The 23,494-nt window shown below is 40.1% G+C and overlaps 1 protein-coding gene and 1 pseudogene across 4 annotated transcripts in view; one reads left to right on the plus strand and one right to left on the minus strand.

Moving 5' to 3' along the window:
• The window catches only part of METTL24 (methyltransferase like 24), a 196,866-nt gene that overhangs the window by 78,786 nt on the left and 94,586 nt on the right, over window positions 1–23,494 (minus strand). For 2 of the 4 annotated variants that reach the window (XM_073789502.1, XM_073789501.1), the window contains exon 5: window positions 1,581–1,709. In XM_073789502.1, coding sequence (XP_073645603.1) covers window positions 1,581–1,709 — 129 coding nt within the window. Of the gene's footprint in view, window positions 1–275; window positions 1,710–23,494 lie in introns of those variants that run through there. The other 2 variants (XM_033867629.2, XM_073789500.1) reach the window with 1 other exon arrangement.
• LOC101318212 (small ribosomal subunit protein eS8 pseudogene) overlaps window positions 2,683–23,494 on the plus strand; it is a 51,156-nt pseudogene continuing 30,344 nt past the window's right edge.

Below are 23,494 nucleotides of genomic sequence, written 5' to 3' on the forward strand. Positions count from 1 at the left end.
AATTCAGAAAGTCTTATTCCCTTTTGAACCCAAGTTAGTAAGATGATATAACTCTATTGTATTTTGGTTTCTCACCTGAGGAATGGTATTTTCAAACCACTGCAAAAAGCAAAAAGGCAACCCAGGGCATGTCTAGGGTGGAAGGAGGTAAAACGATGGGGAGAAGGAATCGAGGTCTAGTAGTAATCAGTATTTTATGCTCTCCCAAAATTCCTTAAATGAACAGTGTATGTATTCCTGCTCTCTTGGGATATAAAAAATACCAGAAGATGTACTTAATTTATAATAAGATAATAATTTGATTTATTTTTATACTATTTAATTAATTTATTTGAAATAGGATTTTTGAAAATCATTTGTAGGGGGAAATGTCTAATCCTCTAAATAGAAATGATAGAGATTGTTTGAACTACTGAGAACATGCATTATCTGCTTAATTAAAAAATATATACAAAAAAGGATTGGTATTACCAAAACACACTGTACCTGTCCCGGGAAAGAGAGAGACTCTGGCCCTCAGGCCACAGGCTTACAATGAATGCCAACTGGCAGCAAGGAAAAACTTAATCTTGGAGATAATAAAAAAAAAAAAAAAGATTTGACACCATAGGCAAGTCAGAGGTTGAGAAATCAGGTTTGAAGACACCCAAGTTCTGCTTTGTGTTTAGTTTCATAGGAACAGAGGGGATTTAAGGCTGAGCATGAAAAGAATCCTGAGTTGAATAACTTGATACTCTAGTCTTTTAAACTCAGTTACAGAATTTGGTGTGTCTGAGTTCCCAGAAACCAGAATCAGTGGTTCTTATAAAGTCACAGCATGGCCTCAACAAAAACTGAGGAAGAATAATTGAAATCTACAAGGCTGTAAAGAATGTTATTGACACAGTGGACAAGAAAATCCTAGGAAAAGGTGAGTTAACATCAGATGAAAGGCCCTATTTTAAACAGCAGGCTACACGTTTAAGGAGCTCATCAACCCAGTAAAAACAGAAATGTGAAATAATTTCTTTTTCATGGTGGTAAATTCATGGATTACAGATACATAATTAATTTTAGGGAAAACTGAGATAAGTGTGGGATTATCTTCCAAGCTGAAATGAAAGAGGACAAGCATCCCCACTCTGTCAGAGGCAGACAGGCAAAGAGCCTGGGTTTGGGCAGATGGAGATTGACTACTGTGGCACTCCTGTGTCCATCCCCTCAGCAAGTGTTAACTGTTCCCCTACCATGTGCGAGATGCCAGGCTACGTGTACTACAAAGGCAATAACACAATCCCTGCCTCAAGCAGGTCACAGGCTAGTGGGAGACTGGACAAGTAAACCAGAATAACTAGAATCATGGACATGATCCATGCTGCAAATATTTCCTTGAGTTGTTGATGAGCTCCTGCATCCTATTTCCATCTTGTATTCACCCAACTCAGAGTATAACAGCTACTCGCATTGAAAATATCTTTCTTCAGGAATAGCTGAGGTTTAGATAAATCTTTGTAACTGTGAAAAAGCCTGAAATCCTGTAGTTCTAACTCTTTGAGGAGGCTGTACCAGAACCGCACAACACTGCTGTCACTGCCACTGACCTCAAACCCGGGCCAGTGGAGATGGATCTCAAAGATGAGCTGTCCAATTTGTTCAAGGACATCTTCCAGAATAAGATTTTCCAAAACTTTCCATTCTGCGCTTTCCAGATCTGCTTTGAGAACATCAATCTGTAACAAAATGATGAAATGAGATTAGCAGAGTCAATAAACATTGTTAAAAATACCACTGATATCAGAAGCATCACTGTGTAGCTACCTTCCAAGAAAGCAGAATTTTTCAAATTTTAGAGTTAGAAGTCTTTTTCAAATGGTCACTTATGACATGAATTCCTAACCTCACACCACACCAAATGTTAATATACAAATAATGAAATACCAGTCAGAAATCATGATGGACCTTCTTACTCTCTGCCCAGTGGGAATGGATGTCCAAGAAGGAGATGCTGGAGCATGTATATCACGAAGCACCATGTCCACAGCCTCTCCCCAGCAACCTATATGCTGCTCAGAGGAACCCAGCCATGTCCTGGCAGAATGGTAGCCTGCAGGGAGGGACTGACAAAGGGCCACTGCCTACAGGAACCATCTCAAAAAACCTTACCCCCCCACCAACTTCATCAGGATTGGAAGCCAGGGAAAGAGTTCTCAGGTATCTGAATTCTGGACTTGAAAAAGAAAATTATTAACATTATTCCATGATTGCTTTAAAAAGTATATACCAGTACAGTGTTCTAAAAAAATTTCTAATAAAACCATTCTCTGTTCATTTAATGAATACACGTTCACATTCCAGGTGAAATGGAACATAGGAAGAAGAGTAGGATGGGAGAGATTTTGCAATTAATCAAGCTACGAGAAGCAGCTCCTTTCTGCTGACTTTGCACAAAATCCGTTAGAATAGCAGAATACCAAATACTTCCAGAAAGCAATGAAAGCTAATTACTTTGCTCCTGGCACTATGCTAAGTGCTTCACCTCGCAATATTCATTTACTCCTCTCAACAATTCTACAGCGGTGTATCCCTATTTAAAGCTGAGAAAACCAGACTCAGAGATTAATCCATCCTCAGTCACATAGCTTGAGAGACAGTGGTGAACTCTGAACTGAGTCTGTCTACATGGCCCATGTTCTTAACCACGACATGACGTTGAATTCCCATAAACCACAAGAGGAAAAATGGTAACTCAGAGTTCCTAAAAGGCTTTGGTTTGGAAAATAAGGTGCTATTGGAGCGGGAGTAAGGGTCAGTGAGTACAAGTATTGTTATCAGCATCGCCATTTTACACTGGAAAGCAGAGCACCTTCCAGCTTAAAGAATCACTTTCCACATACATTATCTCAGCAAAACAGCCCTATCGGTACGCAAGGATTTGGTAAAAATGACTTTTCTGCTGCCAAGAAATGGAGGGAGAAGTTAAAGGGGATAATTTGACCACACAGAGGAAGGCTGGCACATTCAGACACAAACGGGAATAATCAACATGCAGGGAATCACTGCAATAGAGCAAAGCCTATAGTTCCAAGAGGTGACAGCAAAACCCTAAACAGCTCTTCAGGAAGCTGCTAACTGAAGTCACCAAAATCCTACCCATGAAAGTGAAGTATCTTTGACTTTTCAGAAGGATGAATAAGAACCAAGGCCAATCCTGCCCCAGCCTCTCCTTTCTCTCAGTGCATGTCTATTTGACAAGCTTCTCATTTGCAGCTGAGATGTGAGGCTCTCAGTGAATGGTAAAATTCCTTGTGTCATTTCAGAGTTGACTGGAGGAGATGCATAGAATTCAGATATAATTGATCCAAGAAAATGGCCTTTGCCCAGCATACTGAGACCCTGCAGGAGAGACTTTCACTCACTTGCCTTGGATAGTACCTCCTGGTCCACCAGAGAAAGAGTGATAGTAACAACCCCAAGAATATCAGGAGGCCTTAGAAAAGGCTAGATATCCATAAACCAGATTTGTTGTTGTTGTTGTTGTTCAATGCTTCCAAAATCAAAGGGAAAAGTTTAAAGAAACAAAAGCAACTTTCTTTTCTAAAAGGAAGCGAGCAAAGGCAGGTTTCATGTGAACATATACAAGGCTGAAATAATTCTTGTGAACTGGACACAATAGAGTTAATTCACTCTTTTCTTATCTCTGCTGCCCTGGAGCATCCTTGGCTTTGTTTAATCTTCAAAGTTTTAAGCAGAATATTCCTGAATTAGGGTAATTAGGCTGCCAAAAGAAATACTAAATCAAAACTTCACAGAATTTTTTAACTTATACAGAAAATATTCAAAATCAACATTTGTTGTGTCAGTTCACATAGTCAAGAATATCTTAGGTTTCTTACAGGTTTATTTTTTACTATGGCTTTCTGTGAGTTTGGATATACTGAATGTGATCAATAAATCAAAGTATTAGAGGGGCAGAGTAAACTTAATCAGCCTAAAATTGGCCTAAAAATTATATTGGTGAAGTGTAGAAGAATATACTTAACATATTTTTTCAATCATATTTTTAAAACAAGCCATCAATCAGAAGTTATGAGCAACTGGACTAGAGCCCGCAAGACACAACTACTGAGCCCGCATGCCACAACTAATGAAGCCCACGCGCCTACAGCCCGTGCTCCCCAACAAGAGAAGCCAGCCCAGTGAAAAGCCCACACACTGCAACAAAGAATAGCCCCCGCTCGCCGCAACTGGAGAAAGCCCGCGCACAGCAACGAAGACCCAACACAGCCAAAAATAAATAAATAAATTTATATAAAAGAAGCTATGCGCAACTGGAAAAAAACAAATTATTAGGCTAATTCATAGCAAATACATGCTTTCTTTAGAAATGCAATTTTCATTTACAAAATGCTATTCCAACTAAAGAGCAAAAAGTATTTCAAACATGACCACACTCCCCCACCCCCTTTTGAATCCAGTGACTGAAAATTCTCCACTTCAATCAGAATTATAAAGGTTGATCTAAATCATGCAGCCCAGGGGTAGTACAGCACTGAGGAAGACATAGCTCTTTCCTATCTTCCAGCCTTAGCGCACAGACAGCCAAATGCGGTGAATAAAACACGGTTTTCTCTTCCAGTGTGCTTTTTCTATTTCTTGCATTTCAGAATGTTCTATTACCACAGCTATTTTGCAAGTGTAATTTCTATTATTACTGCGTAATGCACCCAATATTATTGTTATTATAAGGTGCTAAACATCTCTGAATAAGGTATGCCACTCTTAAGATTCTAATATCAGCTTTCAACAATTATGGCACTAAAAATCATGCAAATTACTATATCGGAATAATCAAGTGTCAATCCTAATACAGTTAGGTTAAATCAGGTTTCTTGAGAAAAACAACTAAATGTTAGCTCTCTGTAAACTCTGGAATAACTGAGGACATATTCTCAAAGAAAGTAGATGAAGCAACCTATTTGGTATAAAATCAGAGGCATTAAAGTAGTCCTCCCATCAAAGTTATCTCCTTTTCCTTGTGCCTGAAATATATAATAAATCACCTTTTATAGAACTTTTTGAGGAAATGAGAATTTTAATTTTAACTGGATTAAGATGTGAGGCCACCTGGCAGCTTCCTCTTCATGGGCACAGTTTATTCTGTGTTCATCCACCCAGAAATGCAGAGATGAGAGGAAAGGAGGGTAAGGTGCACTGGCATGGGTATTAATTTGCTAGGACTGCTGTAACAAAGTACCACAGATTGTGTGGCTTCAGAAACAGAAATGTGTTGTCTCATTTCTGGAGGCTAGATGTCTAAAATCAAGGTGTCCAACATTGTTGGTTCCTCTGAGAGCTATGAAGGATACTCTGTTTCATGCCTCTCTCCTAGCTCCTAGTGGTCTGCTGGCAATCCTTAGCATTCCTTGGTTTCTTCATCTCTCTCATCTATGTCTTCATCTTTATACAATGTTATTCCTGTGTATGTGTCCAAATTTCCCCTCTTTATAAGGACACCAATCATATTGGATTAGGGACCCACCCCCATCATTATGACCTCATTTAAACTAATTACGTCTGGCTTGACTCTGACTCTATTTCCAGTTATGATCACATTCTGAGGAACCAGGGGTTGTGACTTCAACATACGTATTTTGGGAGGACACAACAGTGTTTGAAGTAACTACTGCTATAGAGCTTTGGCAAGTATGTGTCAGGAGCCAGTTTTCTGGGGCCAGTGCCCAGGGCAAGTGTCCTGTACCAGAGATCCAAGGGCAAGCAACTACCTGAGGGAATTATGGATGTTGTCCTGATGGTCCCTTACATCAGCCAACACTGACAGCTCCAATCTTGCTAAATGTCAAACCCAAGGCAGATCAACAAGCCTCCAAAGCCAATTAAAACCATCATCATGAAACCCCTTTCTTCATTCCCTGGGTCTTTCTTGGCCACACAACCAGGCCCAGCAGGTGTGGCTCCTGTTTGGCACCCTCCTGTTCCCTAGCCCATCCCTCTCCCTCCTCTGGAACTCCTTCAGGCAGTCAGTGTCCTCATGCCTACAGCTCCCCACCTGAGCCTTCTCCCCTTTGAGGGGGTTCTCCAGCAGGATAGGAAGATTTTGTTACATGCCTGCTAACTTTCAAGAAGGCAAAAGTGGAAGCTGCAACACCAGCATCATTTCTGCTGCATTCTATTGGCCAAAGCAAACCACGAGGCTAGCCCAGATTCAAGGGGAGATGAAATAGATGCCACTCTTGAGGGGAGGAGTGGCATACACAGAAACGAGGAGATAGTCATTGTTCACAGCCATGTCTGCAGATAATTGACCCCAATGATTGAAAACAATATTATTTTATATACAAATCCATGAATGTATTACCATAGACATGAGCCTTAAATGAACACAAGCAACACTCCAGGAAAAATGAATAATAAAGCCTTTATTCATCAGAATATTATTAAAGAAGGGACATTAGGGTATTCCCTGGCAGTCCAGTGGTTAAGACTCCATGCTTTCACTGCCGAGGGCCCGGGTTCAATCCCTGGTTGGGGAACTAAGATCTCACAAGCCTCGCGGTGCAGCCAAAAAAAAAAAGAAGGGACATTAATTAAAACATGGTATTTTCTGTTAGAACTGGCTTTCCTTGGAAGTTGACAGAGAACCTGGGATATCCAATGGATTAAAGATGACTAATAAAGAAAATTCTGAAAAGAACAAGTAAACATGTATAAGACCTAGATATATTAGTCTACTAGGGCTCCTATAACAAAATACCACAGACTGAGTGACTTAACAACAGAAATTTGTTTTCTCACAGTTCTGGAGGCTGGAAGTCCTAGATCAAAGTGTCAATAGGTTTGGTTTCTCCTAAGGTCCCTCTTCGTGGCTTGCTGAAGGCTGCTTCCTCACTGTGCTCACATGGCCTTTCCGCTGTATGAGCACTCCTGGTATCCCTTCCTCTTCTTATAAGGACACCAGTCCTATTGGATCAGGCACCACTCTTACAACTTCATTTTAACCTTAATTACCTCCTTAAAGGCTCTATGACCAAACACAATCATATTGAGGATAAGTGCTTCAATTTGTGAATTTGGGGGGGGACACAATTCAGTCCATAACAGATATAAAACAGGTATTTTTGCTGTACTTTATTTAGAGGCAACCAGTATCTCTGCACGAGGAGTTTTAAAATACATCCCTGTTACTGCTATGGCAGCCCGGTTGCTGGAGAGGGCCAGCAGTTCTTCCTGCATAGCTAATGGCTACTCCAGTTCTGGGTAGTAAAAATGTGAGCCATCTAATTAATTGAAGGTAAGTCATAGACACTGTGGCAGATTTTATTTTCCAAAGGTGGTCTCACCATTAATGCCCATCTCACATGCTTTTCTACAATATGGCCTTGATCTTCCTCCCATCAAGAGATGAAGTTGATGTCCCCTCCCCAGGGATAGCTTCTTGGGATGCAACGTACACAGTCACACCAGGCCCTGCACTTAAAAGGGCTCAACACTTGGTTTAATGCTCTGTTGTCATTGAGTTGAATTTCTTAATACGTTTTGAACAAAAGACCCTACACTTTCACTTTGTACTCAGCCCCACAAATTCTGTATCCTGTCCTGTTATCCTCCCCCTGAATCTTGATGGGCTTGTGACTAGGGACTACTAAAGTCTGGTAGAAGTGACTCTAGGTGACATTCAAGCACAGGCCATAAAGGTGATGCAGCTTCTCCTTTGTTCACTGGTACTCTTTCTCTTGAAAACTTTAGCCAACATGCAAGGTGCCCAAGTGCCCTGAGGCCACCATGCTATGAGTCCAAACTAGCCCTTGCAGAGAGACCATACGAAGAGACTCAATCAATATGAAGAGAGTGATGCCTGACTGACCCCAGTTGCTCCAGCCAGCATCTGACTGCAACCCAATAAGAGATCCTGAGCCAGAACTGCCCAGAAAAGCCCTTCCCAAACACTGACCCCCAGAAACTGGGAGAGATAATAAAATGATCAATTGCTGGTGTTTTAAGAAACTTTAAGTTTTGAGGGTGACTCATTATGTGACAGGAAATAACTAGAACAGAGACCAAGTGCTGTTTATGCAAGTCTTCTTTTGAAACATTACAAGTTACTTGTATAGTGTCAAATACTATATTTTCCAAAGCTATGACTTCTAGAAATTAATGTATATTTAACCAAAGATATTTTCTTATTAAAAAACCAGTACAAAAAAAAAAAAAAAAAAAAAAAAAAAAAAACCAGTACATAGTCATTATTTAAAAATTAAAGCTACAGATAAGCAAAAAGAAAAAGAATTAAAATACACATCATCTAGAGTTTAAAAACAATTCATTTGAACACCTGGTATACTTCTTGTTAAACATTTTTCTTTGTCTTAAACACACACACATACACACCCCACAGATTACAGCTTACATGGGCATAATTCAAATACACATGTTGTTTATAAAATTAGAATTATACTGTTTTAAAATTTGCTTTTTAATGTAACAGGCCATGAATATTTTTCCAGGCCAATAAATTTTCATCTAAAACGTTCTCTCAAATAGCATCCTTGGGAGCTTTCATAAGAATGTGATGGAGGTGAGTAAGGCCCCTGCAGGAGTGAGGGAGATGTGGAGGAGGCCCCAGACCTTCTGCCTCGATTCAACAGGAGCAGCTCCCCTTTTCCCTCTTTTACATGCTTGGAATCCCTTGTAAATTTTTGCTTAAGAAAGAGCTTTCCTGCCTAAGAAAAAAAGAATTTGGAAGCCTCCAGCTATAATTTTTTTTTTTTTTTTTTTTGCGGTACGTGGCCTCTCACTGTTGTGGCCTCTCCCATTGCGGAGCACAGGCTCCGGACGCGCAGGCTCAGCAGCCATGGCTCACGGGCCCAGCTGCTCTGCGGCATGTGGGATCTTCCCGGACCGGGGCACGAACCTGTGTCCCCTGCATCGGCAGGCAGACTCTCAACCACTGCGCCACCAGGGAAGCCCCAGCTATAATTTTTTTTAACAATTTTTATATTAGTTTAATTTACTTAACCAAATTCCCCTTCTGATGGTCATTTAGGTTCTTTCCAACTGGATGATGTTACAAACTGACATGTTCAACCAACTTGCAGCTAAATATTTAAGTGTGTTTGATTCCTTCCTTAGAAGAAGAACACTCCCAGAAGCAGAGTAGCAGGTTCAAAGCATAGGCACAGTTTACACCTTTAATAATTTTACTAACCAGCAACCCCTTCCTATCCCTTCTCTTGAGAAACTGAGGACAAACCAGGTTGCCCTAAGGTGGGAAGCACGGGCAGGCAGACCACAAAAGGCTCCTCCACTGTTATCAGCCCAGTCTACACTCGCTTGTTTTCTTACCCTGAAGCCACATGACACTCTGGAGCATTCCTAAACAGACGTATACTTTTATGTCCCAGTGATTCTCTAGATAAGACAAAAACCATTTAAAGAAAGAGAAAACAAGACAAATCAATTTTAACTAAGTACATGTTAAACTGTTTTTATATAACTTTTTATTTTAAACATTTTAATAAAAAAATGCTTTATCTATTGTTCTATATTAAATCTTTAAAAGAAGATAGATTCTTTTTCCACCCAGAAAATGTGTATTAAAGCTTCAAACTGGCATCACCATCCCTCATAAAGCTAATTAATCATTATATTAGTCAAAATCCCTGGCTAAGAGCCAAAACTACATAACGCCAATAAAATGTCAATATTAACCATACAGCTTATCAATCGACTAACACAGAACAAGGGATTTCCCATTCATACCAGAATTGACCTGCAAACACAGCTGCTTGCCTCACTATGGGCAGTCTGGTTCTGAGGCAAGAATCAGATACTACGTATATGGCATTTACAGATATATCTCACATTTTGTAAAAGATAGATTCCTGAAAAAGTGTGGAAATTGATTTTTGTAATTAGGCTCTATTTTTTAAATTATTATTTGACCACTCATTGAGTTATTTATAAATATTTTTAAATTAATTTCTCAGCAATTACTTAGCACCCCAACAATACATGCTGCATTCATTCTCCATATTCACCGTGGTTTAGGTCAATATTCAATCATAATTTTAAAATTATTTTATCAATACAACTTCTTCCTGGCTTTTAGTTTAATTATGAAAAGTTGTTATTTAATGATTGAAGCAAGGTAAATCCAGGCTTTTATATACTGTCTGCTTAAAGCAAGATATATCTGCACCTACAAAATTAAAAGCTGAACACATTAGAAAGAGGATCTTGTTTTTGTAGAAAAATACAAGAAATTTATCTTAAATGAAGAAGAGGATTAAAAGTCTCCTTAAAAGCCTTAAACTTTAAACACACTAAATCAGGCCCAATTATCAGTGTTGGCTGGCAGAAATGTAACATTACAGGATTTTTGCTACCACTACAGAAAGGGGGAGATAAGACTTGCCCTGCATAGTATGGGAAATATGAAGGGTCACTCTAAGCTAATGTAGGAGCAATTCTGAACTAATAATAAAAGAAAATGATTTGTATGTAGTAATCGGCTCACAGAAGTGACCTCTGCAAGGAGCAACACTCTGTAAATGAATTTTAAAGGAATTAAGGGAAACATTTACAAACACTTTTTTTTTCTGCCAAATCTCTAGCCTATTCCAAAGGAGTTAACCTGAAGCTGCCGGGCAAGAACATTCTGGGCTGGGTGAGGTCATATAACATGTAACCCCAGAAACCTAGGTCAGAGACAGGAAATGGGTGAGCTGGTGACAAGTCAAGAAGTCAGCAGGGCTACTGGTGACATGCAACAGCAAGGAACCAAGCAGTGCAAATTTAGGCAGGATTGAGGTGGCAGCAAGGGACCTGGCCCAGGGCAGAGTCAGGCAGCACCAAGGACAGCACCAGGCAACTGCTTTAATTTCCATCAGCACAAAAAGTTCTATTGGACAGTGCTGCTCAGAGTATCACATGCATCAGAATCAGCTGGAGGGCTTGTGAACACACAGGTTCTGATTCAGTGGATCTGGAGTGGGGCCTGAGTATTTACATTTTTACCAGGAGCCCAGCTGATGATGTTGTTACTGGTCCAAGGATGACACTTTGAGAACCACTGGGCCACACATCGGACTTGGCCGATGACACTGGGTGAGCTTTTCATGGTGTGTTTGCAAAGAACTCAGCCTCAGCACAGGCTGGGTTCTCCCCCTTCTCATAAGCAGATGCAGAAAGTATCTACGCACTGGTAGGGACTTCCCTGGTGGTCCAGTGGTAAAGAATCCATCTTCCAATGCAGGGGACATGGGTTCAATCCCTGGTTGGGGAACTAAGATCCCACACGCCGTGGGGCAACTAAGCCCACATGCCACAACTACTGAGCTTGTGCGCCTCAACAAGAGAGTCCATGTGCCACAAACTACAGAGCCCATGCACTCTGGACCCTGCACACCACAACTACAGAGCACACACGCCCTGGAGCCTGCATGCCACAACTAGAGAGAAGCCAGCACGCCACAACAAAGAGCCCGCGCCACAACGAAAGATCCCACACGCCTCAAGGAAGACCCCGAGTGCTGCAACTAAGACCCGATGCAGCCAAAAAAGAAAAAAAAAAAAAGGGAGAGAGAAAGAAAGTATCTACACACTGGTCATCTTTGGCTTGGAAGGTATATGGTGGGTTTCCAACACCAGATGTTTTCTTTACTAGGATACAGTTAGGTCAGGGTTTCCTAAACATATCACCAAGGTGTTGATAAGGCTTGTACTCCTTGACTGTGTACAGAAAAATGTGTGTTTATTTCCATGAGCACTTTTCTAAGAAAATTCTAGTCCCTGGGACCTTGGCTCTGGGGCCAATTGCCTTATCACATGGGTCTAGGGCAGGTTGTTTAGCCTCTCCTACCACAGGGCTCTCTTGAGGTTAAAGGAGAAATGCACATAACTCACAGAAATGCACAGCACCTAACAGAGAGTATGTGCTCTGTTTGTGGCAGCTGTTATTATTTTCACAAATTCTCAGCGTGGTCCATAACCCCTTCATTAGCCCTGCCTCAGTTAAGATTATCTTATTTAAGCTAATATTAAAATGTGTCTGGGCTTCCATGGTGGCGCAGTGGTTGAGAGTCCGCCTGCCGATGCAGGGAACACGGGTTCATGCCCCAGTCTGGGAAGATCCCACATGCCGCGGAGCGGCTAGGCCCGTGAGCCATGGCCACTGAGCCTGCGTGTCCGGAGCCTGTGCTCCGCAACGGGAGAGGCCACAACAGCAAGAGGCCCACATACCGCAAAAAAAAAAAAAAAAAAAAGTAAAAATAATTGATAGGTAGATAGATGGATGAATGGACAAGTGAATAGATGGACAGGTGGATGGATAAGAGAATGGAGAGATGGTTAAATGGACCTCCCAGGATCCAGGTTCTGGAAGATTAGAGCCAGTAATGATACGTGAATATCTGGGCCACTTCCTCATTTTCTAGACAAGGAAAACTGCGGCCTAAGAGGCTAAATGATTTGTCCAAGATCACAAATTAATTAATCAGTGGCAGATATTCTACATCTCAAACATCACTCTCTGCTCTTGAGTCTTAGATACACATACACATACATACACATACATCCAGTAACATTTATCACGCATTAATACAGCTTTGAGATGAGTCTACAACTCTAAGCTTTATTTTCCTTGAGACTTAAGGACTAGCGAAGTGTTTTATTTCATGACTGCTACAATATTTGAGAAAGAAGCATGATTCCTTTCTTCTCTCAATATCCCTCTCTGCCAAGAATCACTTTGCACCAGAAGTGCCCAGAAAAGCACAATCTGGCATTTTCTAAATTTACTTCTGATCAATACCAGCTCACCACTAAGAACATTAGTACAAATTCAGATCCTATAAAATGCTTTTCTCTTAGTAGAGAAAAATAGCAACATATACTATTGTTTAGTTTAAAGGGAAATGTAGCATGGCAGAGGTATCACTTGCACACATATCCATTCCTTCTTCTTTCTCAATAACAAAACCCTGATTTCTAGCTGATCACATTGCTGCCCAGATAAAAGACTGTATCTCCTAGTCTCTCTTATGGCTGTGTGGCCATGTGGCTAAAACCTGACCAATGATATAAAAGTAAAATTGTCATGTGGGATTTCCAGTAAGTTCCCTTAAAGGAAAAGGCTGTACTTAGTGCTTCCTCCATCCCTTTGCCTGGAGTGAGAATGTGATGGCTGGAGCTGCAGCAGCAATACTGCACCATGAGGAGAAAGAGTACACCCTAAGAAGAAAGACGAGCTGGTTGAAGCTCAGATTCCTGGTGACTATGGAGTCTCTATACAAGACTTGTACTACATACCTCTAGACTTCTCTTATATGAGAGGAAGAAAAGTTTCCTACTGTTTAAGCCACTATAATTTTTTTCACATGTAAGTCAACCTAATTTTATTTTTTTAATTTATTTATTTTTTGCAGTACGCGGGCCTCTCACTGCTGTGGCCTCTTCCGTTGCGGAGCACAGGCTCTGGACGTGCAGGCTCAGCAGCCATGGCTCACGGGCCCAGCCGCTCTGCGGCATGTGGGATCTTCCCAGACCATGGCACGAACCCGTGTCCCCTGCATCAGCAGGCGGACTCTCAACCACTGCGTCACCAGGGAAGCCCCCAGTCAACCTAATTTTAAATACATTCAACATATTCTAGTATTCTTAGCTGCTAATAAAGAGTGGTGTCTCTGTTGAAAAATTTATTTAGAATTGAAATCTTCTGTGAAGAAGTAGTTAGTGGCAGTGAAACAGACCAGGAATCCATGCCTGCTGGAAATTAACTTATTCAGCACTTCCTGAATTGGTAAGCAACTTTCTAATTCTGGAATTACTACTCTTCCTCTAGATTCCCTACATATTTCTTTCTGGCCTCCTCTTCCTTTGCTCCAAAACCATAGCATTTCCTCTCCTCCCAGAATTCTTATGACCACCACATTGCACTCTCCTTTCCTCTCTTAACGCATAAATTTACAATGCATTAACAAAATGGATCTGCAAAATACACCTGGTCAGTTCTTTTAGCCTGAAAAATCTAGGTTTGAGTCATCATGTTAATGAAGTTAGTACTATTCTTGATCTGTTCTATACATTTGAAATTCTAGTATATGCTTAAGAAGCCAGATACTGACTTATTATCTTGACCATTCAATGAAATCTACACATTTGTATATTTTTATTGAAAGCACAGAGACATTCTCTTGAAGAATCAAAGCAAAATTCAGTCAGTCCTCAACTGGAGCAAGAAAATAAAGATATCTTTAGTCTTATAATGCTCTCATAATAACATTCACTTTAGGCAATTTTAAGTTGAATGTGTCAAGTCCTTCACCTGCAAAACAAATGTAACTTATAATTGGGGTATATCCAGGTTTTGTGAAGCTTGAAGCTTATTTAATTTGAGGACCCTTTTTAAGAAAAAAATATAAAATTACAAATACAGAATTAGGTAAAATCACTTCTGCTTATAATCAAGACATATGTACAAGTCCCAACTCAAGAGAAAAGAGGATTAAATGATAGCGAACTATAAACAGATGTATGGCTAAAAGCCAAAAAATAAAGAGTTTTTTAAAAACCTACAAGAAAAAAATTCAAGCAGTACCAGTTTTGAACCTCCTGTTAAATTTATGTAGCAATTTCAATGAGGGGAGAAAAACTTTATACACAGAAATATCAGTGCCGACTATCACATATGGAAATTATCAATAAAATACCCAAAGAAATCTGCTAGATATTCAGACACAGCTTGTATCTAAAGCCTCATCTTAGGGAAAATGTTAAGACAATGATGGAGAAATTTTCTCATTGGTTCTCACTGGATATTACTTAAAAGTCCCTAACATTTGCTCTAGATGCGCCATCCCTCAGAACATACCTTTTTATCTTATACCTACTGGTAATAAAAAAAAATTAATAGCCTACTTTAATCAAGCACTTGCTATATGCCCACTCAAGCAGCATACTAAGCACTTTTCATTCAATGCCCCCAATTCATCTCCCAACAAACAAATGAGGTGTTTAATTATCCTCATGCTACAGATGGGCTAACTGAGGCCTAGGTAGGTCACACAACTTGCAAGAGGTGAAGCCAAAGCCAAACCCAAGCAGTTTCCATAGAAACCTGAGATTCAGAGAAGTTAATCAACCAACCCAGGTCACACAGCTATTAAGTGGTAGAATCAGGAATCTAACTGGGTCTGACATCAAAACAGACGTTCTTAACACCATCTTTTTATATCCTCAGAATGTTAAGGAAACCAAGCACAAAATATGATATTGTGGAGGGTTTCTGGATTTACAGTTCCCTTTGCAAAAATGACAGACAGGTGGAAAGCAAATATGGAGTGTTTATTAACCTAATACATCTTTGTTGAGCTCCTAGCATGTGTATGGCCCCCTTGCTGCCATTCTTGGGGGTAAAAGGTAGCAATTAGGCCTGGCTTTAGACAAAACACCCACATTTTAGCAGTTGTATCAATAGCTTATTTTATCATTGGAACTAGTGCCCTCTCCCCTTTGTTCCACGTACTTTTTCTAGAATAATAACATTGTCACTATATTCATTTCATAACTTTTGTATGACCAAAAGGCATAACTTGGGGCTGAGACATTTTCTTTACCAAGTCATGTTTTATAAAGTTCCATACAAAGTAATATAAATACATAATAATAAGAAAACCACCATTTGCATCTGTGGAGGCTGGCTGGAACAACAGACACAAGACTCGTGTCCCTTAGCTAAAGAGGGGTTTCCTCCCGCTAATTCATCCCCTCCACACCAAAAATGGATTATGTATTCCCTTTAATTCCTAATTTCAGATTCAGGTCCAACCAGAAAGGGCCAGGTCTATAGCCAACACCATGTCATGTGTTAAATTGTCCAAAAAAAAAATTATTTGAACCCTAGCATACCAAGAAACAAATATATGACATTCCATCTACCTCAGGCCTCTCCATTCCCTAAAGGGCAATAATTTGGGATGCTGTTTGTTTGTTTCTGTTTATAAAAATAAGACACGAATTTGTTAAAAATTGGGAAAGTACAAAAAGATATAGAGAAGAAGGAAAAAACTGTTTAAAATCCCAGTCCCAAGTGGAAATAACTATTAACATTTTGGTTATATTTCTTGCAGTATTTTATCTACCTTAGAAAATAATTGAGATCAAACAGTACATATAATTCTGAAATCTCTTTCTAATGGGAGTTTTTGCTTTGCTTGTTTTTTCACTTTAAAAGGTCATCTGCTTAATACTCATGTACGGAGCCCTTTTTTACAGGCAAAGAGCATTTCAACAGCTTGACTGGAACATTCTAGAGACATCTGAAAACAGGCCAAGCTTTTCTTAGACGTAATTCAGTAGGCTGTCCTGGGACTTTCTGCTCCATAGAAGTGAAGATGCGCCCTCACAATTTACCCTCCATAGAGTTACGTGACAAGATGGGAACTGACCTTCCTGAAAAATAAGAGTTGTCATTGTATTTTCATGCTAATATGAATTTAGTGAGAAATTTGTATTTTTTCATGTTTTACAACATCTACTGATTTACACCTGGCACTCTCTGAATTACACAAGCAGGAAAGATTGCAAATTCAAAAGAAAGGAAGCACATATGGAGAAGTGGAGGAGTCATTTAAACATTTATCAAGATAAAAAGTGTGCAAGAGCCTCATTCGTTTGACAAGGAAGAGGTGAAAGAAGAGGGTGTGAAGGAGGAGGAGGGGGGAGAGGAGACTCAGCTTCATCCTCCAACTGCCCTGTGCCTTGTAGAGGACTTCTGGTTGAGATTTCTCCTTTCTAGCAGCCCTAAAACCTTTCTTATTCCTCAGTCTCACAGCAAGTAAAATGGCTGCCCAACAGTTAAGGTGAAAAGGTGCCTTTACTACTTTGTTTGCTATGAATTGACATGTGGGACATTTGGCAGATGATCACCTGAAAATCACCCAAATCTATACACTTCTAACTGAATCAAAGAGATCAATACATATAATAGATTTTTTTTAAGCCTGTGTGTTGGCCCAGAACAGAGAGAGTGGAGGCAATCATGAAAGTTTTATGGGTTGTCAGCCAAGGACTTCATCATCTTGCTTGATTTCAGTGGTAGCTGTTTTTATAATTTTTAAATTGAGGTTCCCAGGATTCTCTATCCTCTTATTCATCTTCCTTTATTTTTTAAAAGAATTGCTGATGCCTGGGAGGTTTCAGCCATGAGGCAATGCAGTTTTATTGGAGCTAGAGGAGTTTTCCAAATGGCATCTTTTCAATAGAAACAAAAGGAAGGATGTCGTTTCCCTAACAGGCATACACCACTTGTGGAGCTTGGTGGCCAGTCCGTTGTTAACCTGTCACCACGAACAACACCTTCCCTATATTTCAGGGAGTGAGTGGTTTCAGGCAGACATATTTCAGGCACCAAGGTTAGCTCTGAATCATGTTAAGTAGAATGACAGCCTACTGACTACTTCCCTGAATATAATGTAGTAATAACACATAAACTTCTTGGAAAGCCAAAACTCTTACAAGACATTTTACTTAGCAAGTTTAAATTCTTTCAGTTACTAGTGACCTCATACCAGTGTTTTCCATAAATGTCTAAATGGAGATAAATGTGTTCTAATTGTCTTGTTTCTTATGAGAGGAGGAAAAGCAGTACCATCTCGGTTCTTCTGAAGTGAGTTGCCAAATTTAGTTGAGTTCCTTACTAACTGGATGTTTAACTAAAGAATTCATGCCAAAAACAGCTTCTTAATATCTTTAGTTAAGAGCATACATCTTTAATTTGTTGTTTCAAAAAACTGAGCGTGGTGTACCGTACCAGATGCGAGCTTATTGATCTATGTGCTAGAAATTGTCAACCAGATACACATTTGAAATTGAAAAAAAAATTAACAGGGAAGGATTAAAAGGAGTCCATAGTTTATTGTAAAAAGTCTATATAGCCTATATATTTTTTGAAGTCAGTTCTCAGTTATCTATGGGGTAATTTCAAAACCCACATTCAAAAAGCAGTTAGACATGTACACTTCATAGCTATATATCAAATATTTATTTTTAGTTATATACAATTTGGATTAACCAGATCCCTGGAGGAAAATAATAAATTGTTGATAGTGCACAACCAGCTTTCATTATTTGTGGGTAATGTGACTTATTTCTATTTTCTTCATAGACAAAACCCAGTTCAAATTTGTTTATAGCAAGCCCCAGAGCAACTTTAAATGTTTTAGTAATGAATATTTCTTTTAAAATGAATTCTTAAATAGTTTTAAAATGTTTCATGCTGTAGCTTTAATTTTTATTTATTTATTTATTAACATCTTTATTGGAGTATAATTGCTTTACAATGGTGTGTTAGTTTCTGCTTTATAACAAAGTGAACCAGTTATACATATACATATGTCCCCATATCTCTTCCCTCTTGCGTCTCCCTCCCTCCCACCCTCCCTATCCCACCCCTCTAGGTGGTCACAGAGCACCAAGCTGATCTCCCTGTGCTATGCGGCTGCTTCCCACTAGCTATCTACCTTACGTTTGGTAGTGTATATATGTCCATGCCTCTCTCTCACTTTGTCACAGCTTACCCTTCCTCCTCCCCATATCCTCAAGTCCATTCTCTAGTACGTCTGTGTCTTTATTCCCGTCTTACCCCAGGTTCTTCATGACATTTTTTTTTTCTTAGATTCCATATATATGTGTTAGCATACAGTATTTGTCTTTCTCTTTCTGACTTTGTAGCTTTAATTTTTTATTGCAGTAGGATTTGACTTTTTTTCCAAAAATAAATTTGTTTTATTAAAACGGTTGTAAAAATGCAACTGGGACAGAAATGTATAAAACAAAAAGTAAAAGTACCTTATTCCTGCCCACATTTTAAATTTTGGTAGAGATTGATAGATGTAATAGCTATTGCTAAAATGCCAAGGCTGACTGATAGCACCTTCACCAACACTGGCTCTTATCAATCTTTTTAGTACTTGCTTGCCCAATATTTCTAATGAACTATGCCTTCTCTCAAGAGTTCACAGCCTTGAACTGTCCACCTTCCACAATGTTTCCAGAATTATCTACCTAATTTTAAACCTAATTACAGTAAGTCCCCTACACATGAACGAGTTCCGTTCCAAGAGCATGTTCGTAAGTCCCATTTGTTTCTAAGTTCAACAACGTTAGCCTAGGTACCCAACTAACACAATCAGCTATACAATACTGTACTGTAATAGGTTTATAATACTTTTCACATAAATAATATGTAAAAAAAAAAAGACACAAAAAATAAAGAAAACAATTTTAATCTTATAGTACAGTGCCTTGAAAAGTACAGTAGTACAGTACAACAGCTGGCATACAGGGGCTGGCACTGAGTGAACAGGCAAGAAGAGTTACTGGCTGGAGGAAGGAGAGGAGGTGGGAGATGGTAGAGCTGAAGGATCATCAGCAATAGAAGATGGAGGGCAAGCTGCAGTTTCACTCACGCCTGACGTTGACTGCACGGTTCTGGTTCCTTGCTGGATTCAATTCTATCTACCCTCTTAATAAAATGATCCAGTGATGTCTGGGTAGTAGCTCTTTTCTTCTCATCATAGATGACACTATAGCACTGGATTGCATTCTGAACAGCCGCTGCAACCTTCATGTACTGTTCTATGTTTGGGTCCTATGCCTCAAAAACTAACAGAGCCTCCTCAAATAGAGAAAATCCCCTTGCCATTTCCTGTGTCATGAATCTCTTCAGTTCTTCAGTTACTTCTTCGTTCACTTTTGTTTCCATCGTTATCTCTTGGCGCTTCTTAGCAGTACCAGCTACATTACCACTGCTTTTACACTTGCTTCTGGATATCCTGGGCTTGAAATAAGGATACTGTACTACTGTACTCCATACGGTACTGTACAGTAAAGTACACAAAAGCACAACCACTTGTAGAGGATGCACGAACGTGACACTGTATGCCAGACATGTGAACACGTGAACTTATGTGACTGGACATGCGAACACACGTTCGCATATTTGAACGTTCTCAACTTGAAGGTTCGTATGTAGGGGCCTACTGTATTTTAGTCCCCACTTTCAGGGCCTCTGCTAGCTCCCTGTAGCTATAAAATGAAATCCAAGCTCCTTTACAGGGCTCACTAGGGCCCTCACGGCCTGGACTTAACCTTCTTTTTTTTGCCTCATATCCTTTTTCTCTCCACAGATCACTTTTTGTGCAAGCCACGCTGAATTTTTTACCTTTTTGCAATTCACGATTCTCTTTCTCAAGTCTCCACCCCTGCACTTACTATTTCCCCTCACTCCTACCTCTGACAACCTCCCATTCCACTTCTAAGAGCCAGCTGAAGTATCACCTCTTCTGTGATATCTCCCTGACCCCCCACCTAAAAGGAGCTATACATCTCCTCTTCTGCTTCTCTTGCATTAGCACTTAGTACATTTCAGGATAATTTTTGCACAAATGTTTGTCTCCCCCTACAGACCATGATGTCTTTGAGGGAAAGGACCCTCATCATTGCTGCCCTTCATTGGTTGAGTTCCTGATTTACAGGAGAGCCTCAAAAAGTGTTTACTGAACACCTAAAAAGTGTTCAACAGTATCCAGCAAAACTAAAAAACAACAACAAAAATCCAGGCTCTCTTCTTTGTCTGTGGCATGGAATATGAAGTAATTCAGAGTGCTTAGTACATAACAAGTACATAACAATCTATGGCTGCCCTGCACAAGGAAAGCATGCTAAGAAACTGCTGTTGGGCACTTCCACAGCCACAATCGAAATGACCAAGAAGGAAATCTATACCTAAGTATTTCTCCTTCCTGCCCTCCTTCTGCCTTCCTCTCTCACCTCCTGTGACTTCACACCCATGGCATTCACTCTCAGATGCCCTCTGGCTGGACAAAGCTCTTTACTACAAAATGTTCATCAAGCCAGACACAGAAATTTCCTACTTTTCCATCTCGGTCAACTTCCACTCCCTCAGCCAAGTGTTATGAGACACCTACCCGAGAAACAAATGAGGTCATATGATTTAAGTAGCTGATGTCCAGGCAAGAATAAGCTCAATCTTCCAGAGAGAGATGGCTTTTTAAAAGATTAGCTAATTGGGACTTCGCTGGTGGTCCAGTAAAGAATCTGCCTTCCAGTGCATGGGACACTGGTTCGATCACTGGTTGGGGAACTAAGATCCCACATGCTGTGGGGCAACTAAGCCTTTGCACCACAACTACTGAGCTCGTGTGCCTCAACTAGAGAGCCTGCATGCTGCAAACTACAGCGCCCACACGCTCTGGAACCCGTGCGCCACAACTAGAGAGAGAAAAACCCGCACGCTACAATTAGAGAAAAGCCCGCGTGCCGCAACAAAGACCCCACGTGCCATAACTATGACCTGAGAAAGCCAAAAACATAAACAAAATAAATAAATATTAAAACCGGAAAAAAATAAAAGATTAGCTAATTAACTCAAATGAATCTAACCAGCAGAATGTACTTAAGAGATATTTTTATTGGAAGGCATTCCTGAAGTCCCTTGGACTTTCTGGGTATTTAGACCCTACCAGCCCCAAGATGGAAGAGATGGTGTCAGCAACCAGACCCCGTATTTCTGAAAGGTTGCCCACATCAGGCACATCTGCAGGGATTTCTCAGTGTACCTTCTTTAGAGGGTCGGTGCTCAGAAGATCACAATCGCTCAGTGTATACACTTTTGGTCTGGTAGAAATAAATCATTAAAAAACAAATAAGGGGCTTCCCTGGTGGCACAGTGGTTGGGAGTCCACCTGCCGATGCAGGGGACACGGGTTCGTGCCCTGGTCTGGGAAGATCCCACATGCCACGGAGCGGCTGGGCCCGTGAGCCACGGACGCTGAGCCTGCGCGTCCGGAGCCTGTGCTCCAAAACGGGAGAGGCCGCAGCAGTGAGAGACCCGCGTACCGCAAAAAAACAAACAAACAAACAAAAAAAACAAATAGAATTAAGGCAAGAGAGCAAGGAGGGAAAAGATTGAGAGAAGAGTGACAGATGAGAAAGGATGTCAATATTGGGAGAATCACATAGGAGATAAAAAGCCCAAACAGATGACACTGGGCACTCACACAAAAAAACTACTGAAAACATCAGAAATGCATCCATCCCATCATTAAAATGCTTTTCCCCTAAAAAAGCTGAGTGTCCTATAACATATTAGCTAAAAAAAAGAAACAAAAACAAAAAGACATAAAAGACTGAGTGGATTAGAAAACCCCAGAGTACTTTTCTTCCTGAAATTATGAAAGCCTGCTGAATGGCTGGAAGTGTCTCTGCTCTACCCTCACTTCTCGTGATATTAGTTTCCATCCCCAATTTGATCTGATTTCCAGGGCGGCCATTTCTCTTATAGCCACACATGCTGAGATCAAAGGATGGAGAGGCTGTTATATTCAAGACTAATGTTATAGAGAGAAGAGTTGGAAAGGGCTCAAAATTCATTATATATATAAAAAAGTTTTCAAGGCATAAAAACCATTTTCAGGGGAAGCCAAAACCAAAAATAGTAGCAACTTTAAACTTCGTTTCAGGAGCATGAGGGATGTTATACCCCTCCATGTGGTTGCCTAGGGAACAGGATTCATTTATTCTTTGCTATTCAATAATATCTTGGAAATTTCTACTCTATATTATACCTATGATTGTTAAATCTACTCTAAATGCAAAGGCTCCTCAAAAAGTGCACTTTAAGTTACAGTACAGGAATCTTTGTCAGGAAAATGTCATATAAAGCCAAAGTTCCTTTAATATCTCTTGCTGTTCCAATACATTAACATTCTTCTACTGAGATAGGAGATTTTCTTATCCACAATATCTTATTCTTCATTTTGATTACTGAATGTGGAGTCTTCTTATACGTAACTGAATTTGCCTCAATTAAACACACTTATGTGAGCCTGTCAAAAAATATAAATAGGAATATTCTGGTCTGAACTAAAGCATGCAAAATTATTCTGACTTTCCCCTAAACATTAATGAAAGAATACCCTTGATAACAATGTGTAAGAAGCAAAAGGAATGATATTTGGTTTTCTGTACATGACAAATGTTCTTCAGCTTTTGTCTGTTATAGGCCCAACCATGAGGGAGAAAAGTTCGAGTAACTGCCATGGGGAAACTTATAGAAAGTGCCATCCATGACATTGGCACATGTTTGTTTTATGTAAAAACCACACTGCTGGCCAAATCCCTGTCCCTCTACTTCCTGTAACTCTCTGAGCCCTAAGTAATTATTTCATTGAGTGTGCTGGGTCTTCCATTTCTGGTTCCCTGTGTTGTTAAATGAACAAAGGGCATTCTGAGAGCAGACTTTCCAGTGGGTAGAATATTCCTTCTGTTTATGTCCCTTGCTCATACTTTTTTTCTTTTTTGGCTGCGTTGGGTCATCGTTGCTGCCTGTGGGCTTTCTCTAGTTGCGGCGAGTGGAGGCTACTCTTCGTTGTGGTGCGCAAGCTTCTCATTGCAGTGGCTTCTCTTGTTGTGGAGC

The sequence above is a fragment of the Tursiops truncatus genome, chromosome 12, assembly GCF_011762595.2.
Source record: "Tursiops truncatus isolate mTurTru1 chromosome 12, mTurTru1.mat.Y, whole genome shotgun sequence".
Classification (NCBI taxonomy): Eukaryota; Metazoa; Chordata; class Mammalia; order Artiodactyla; family Delphinidae; genus Tursiops; species Tursiops truncatus.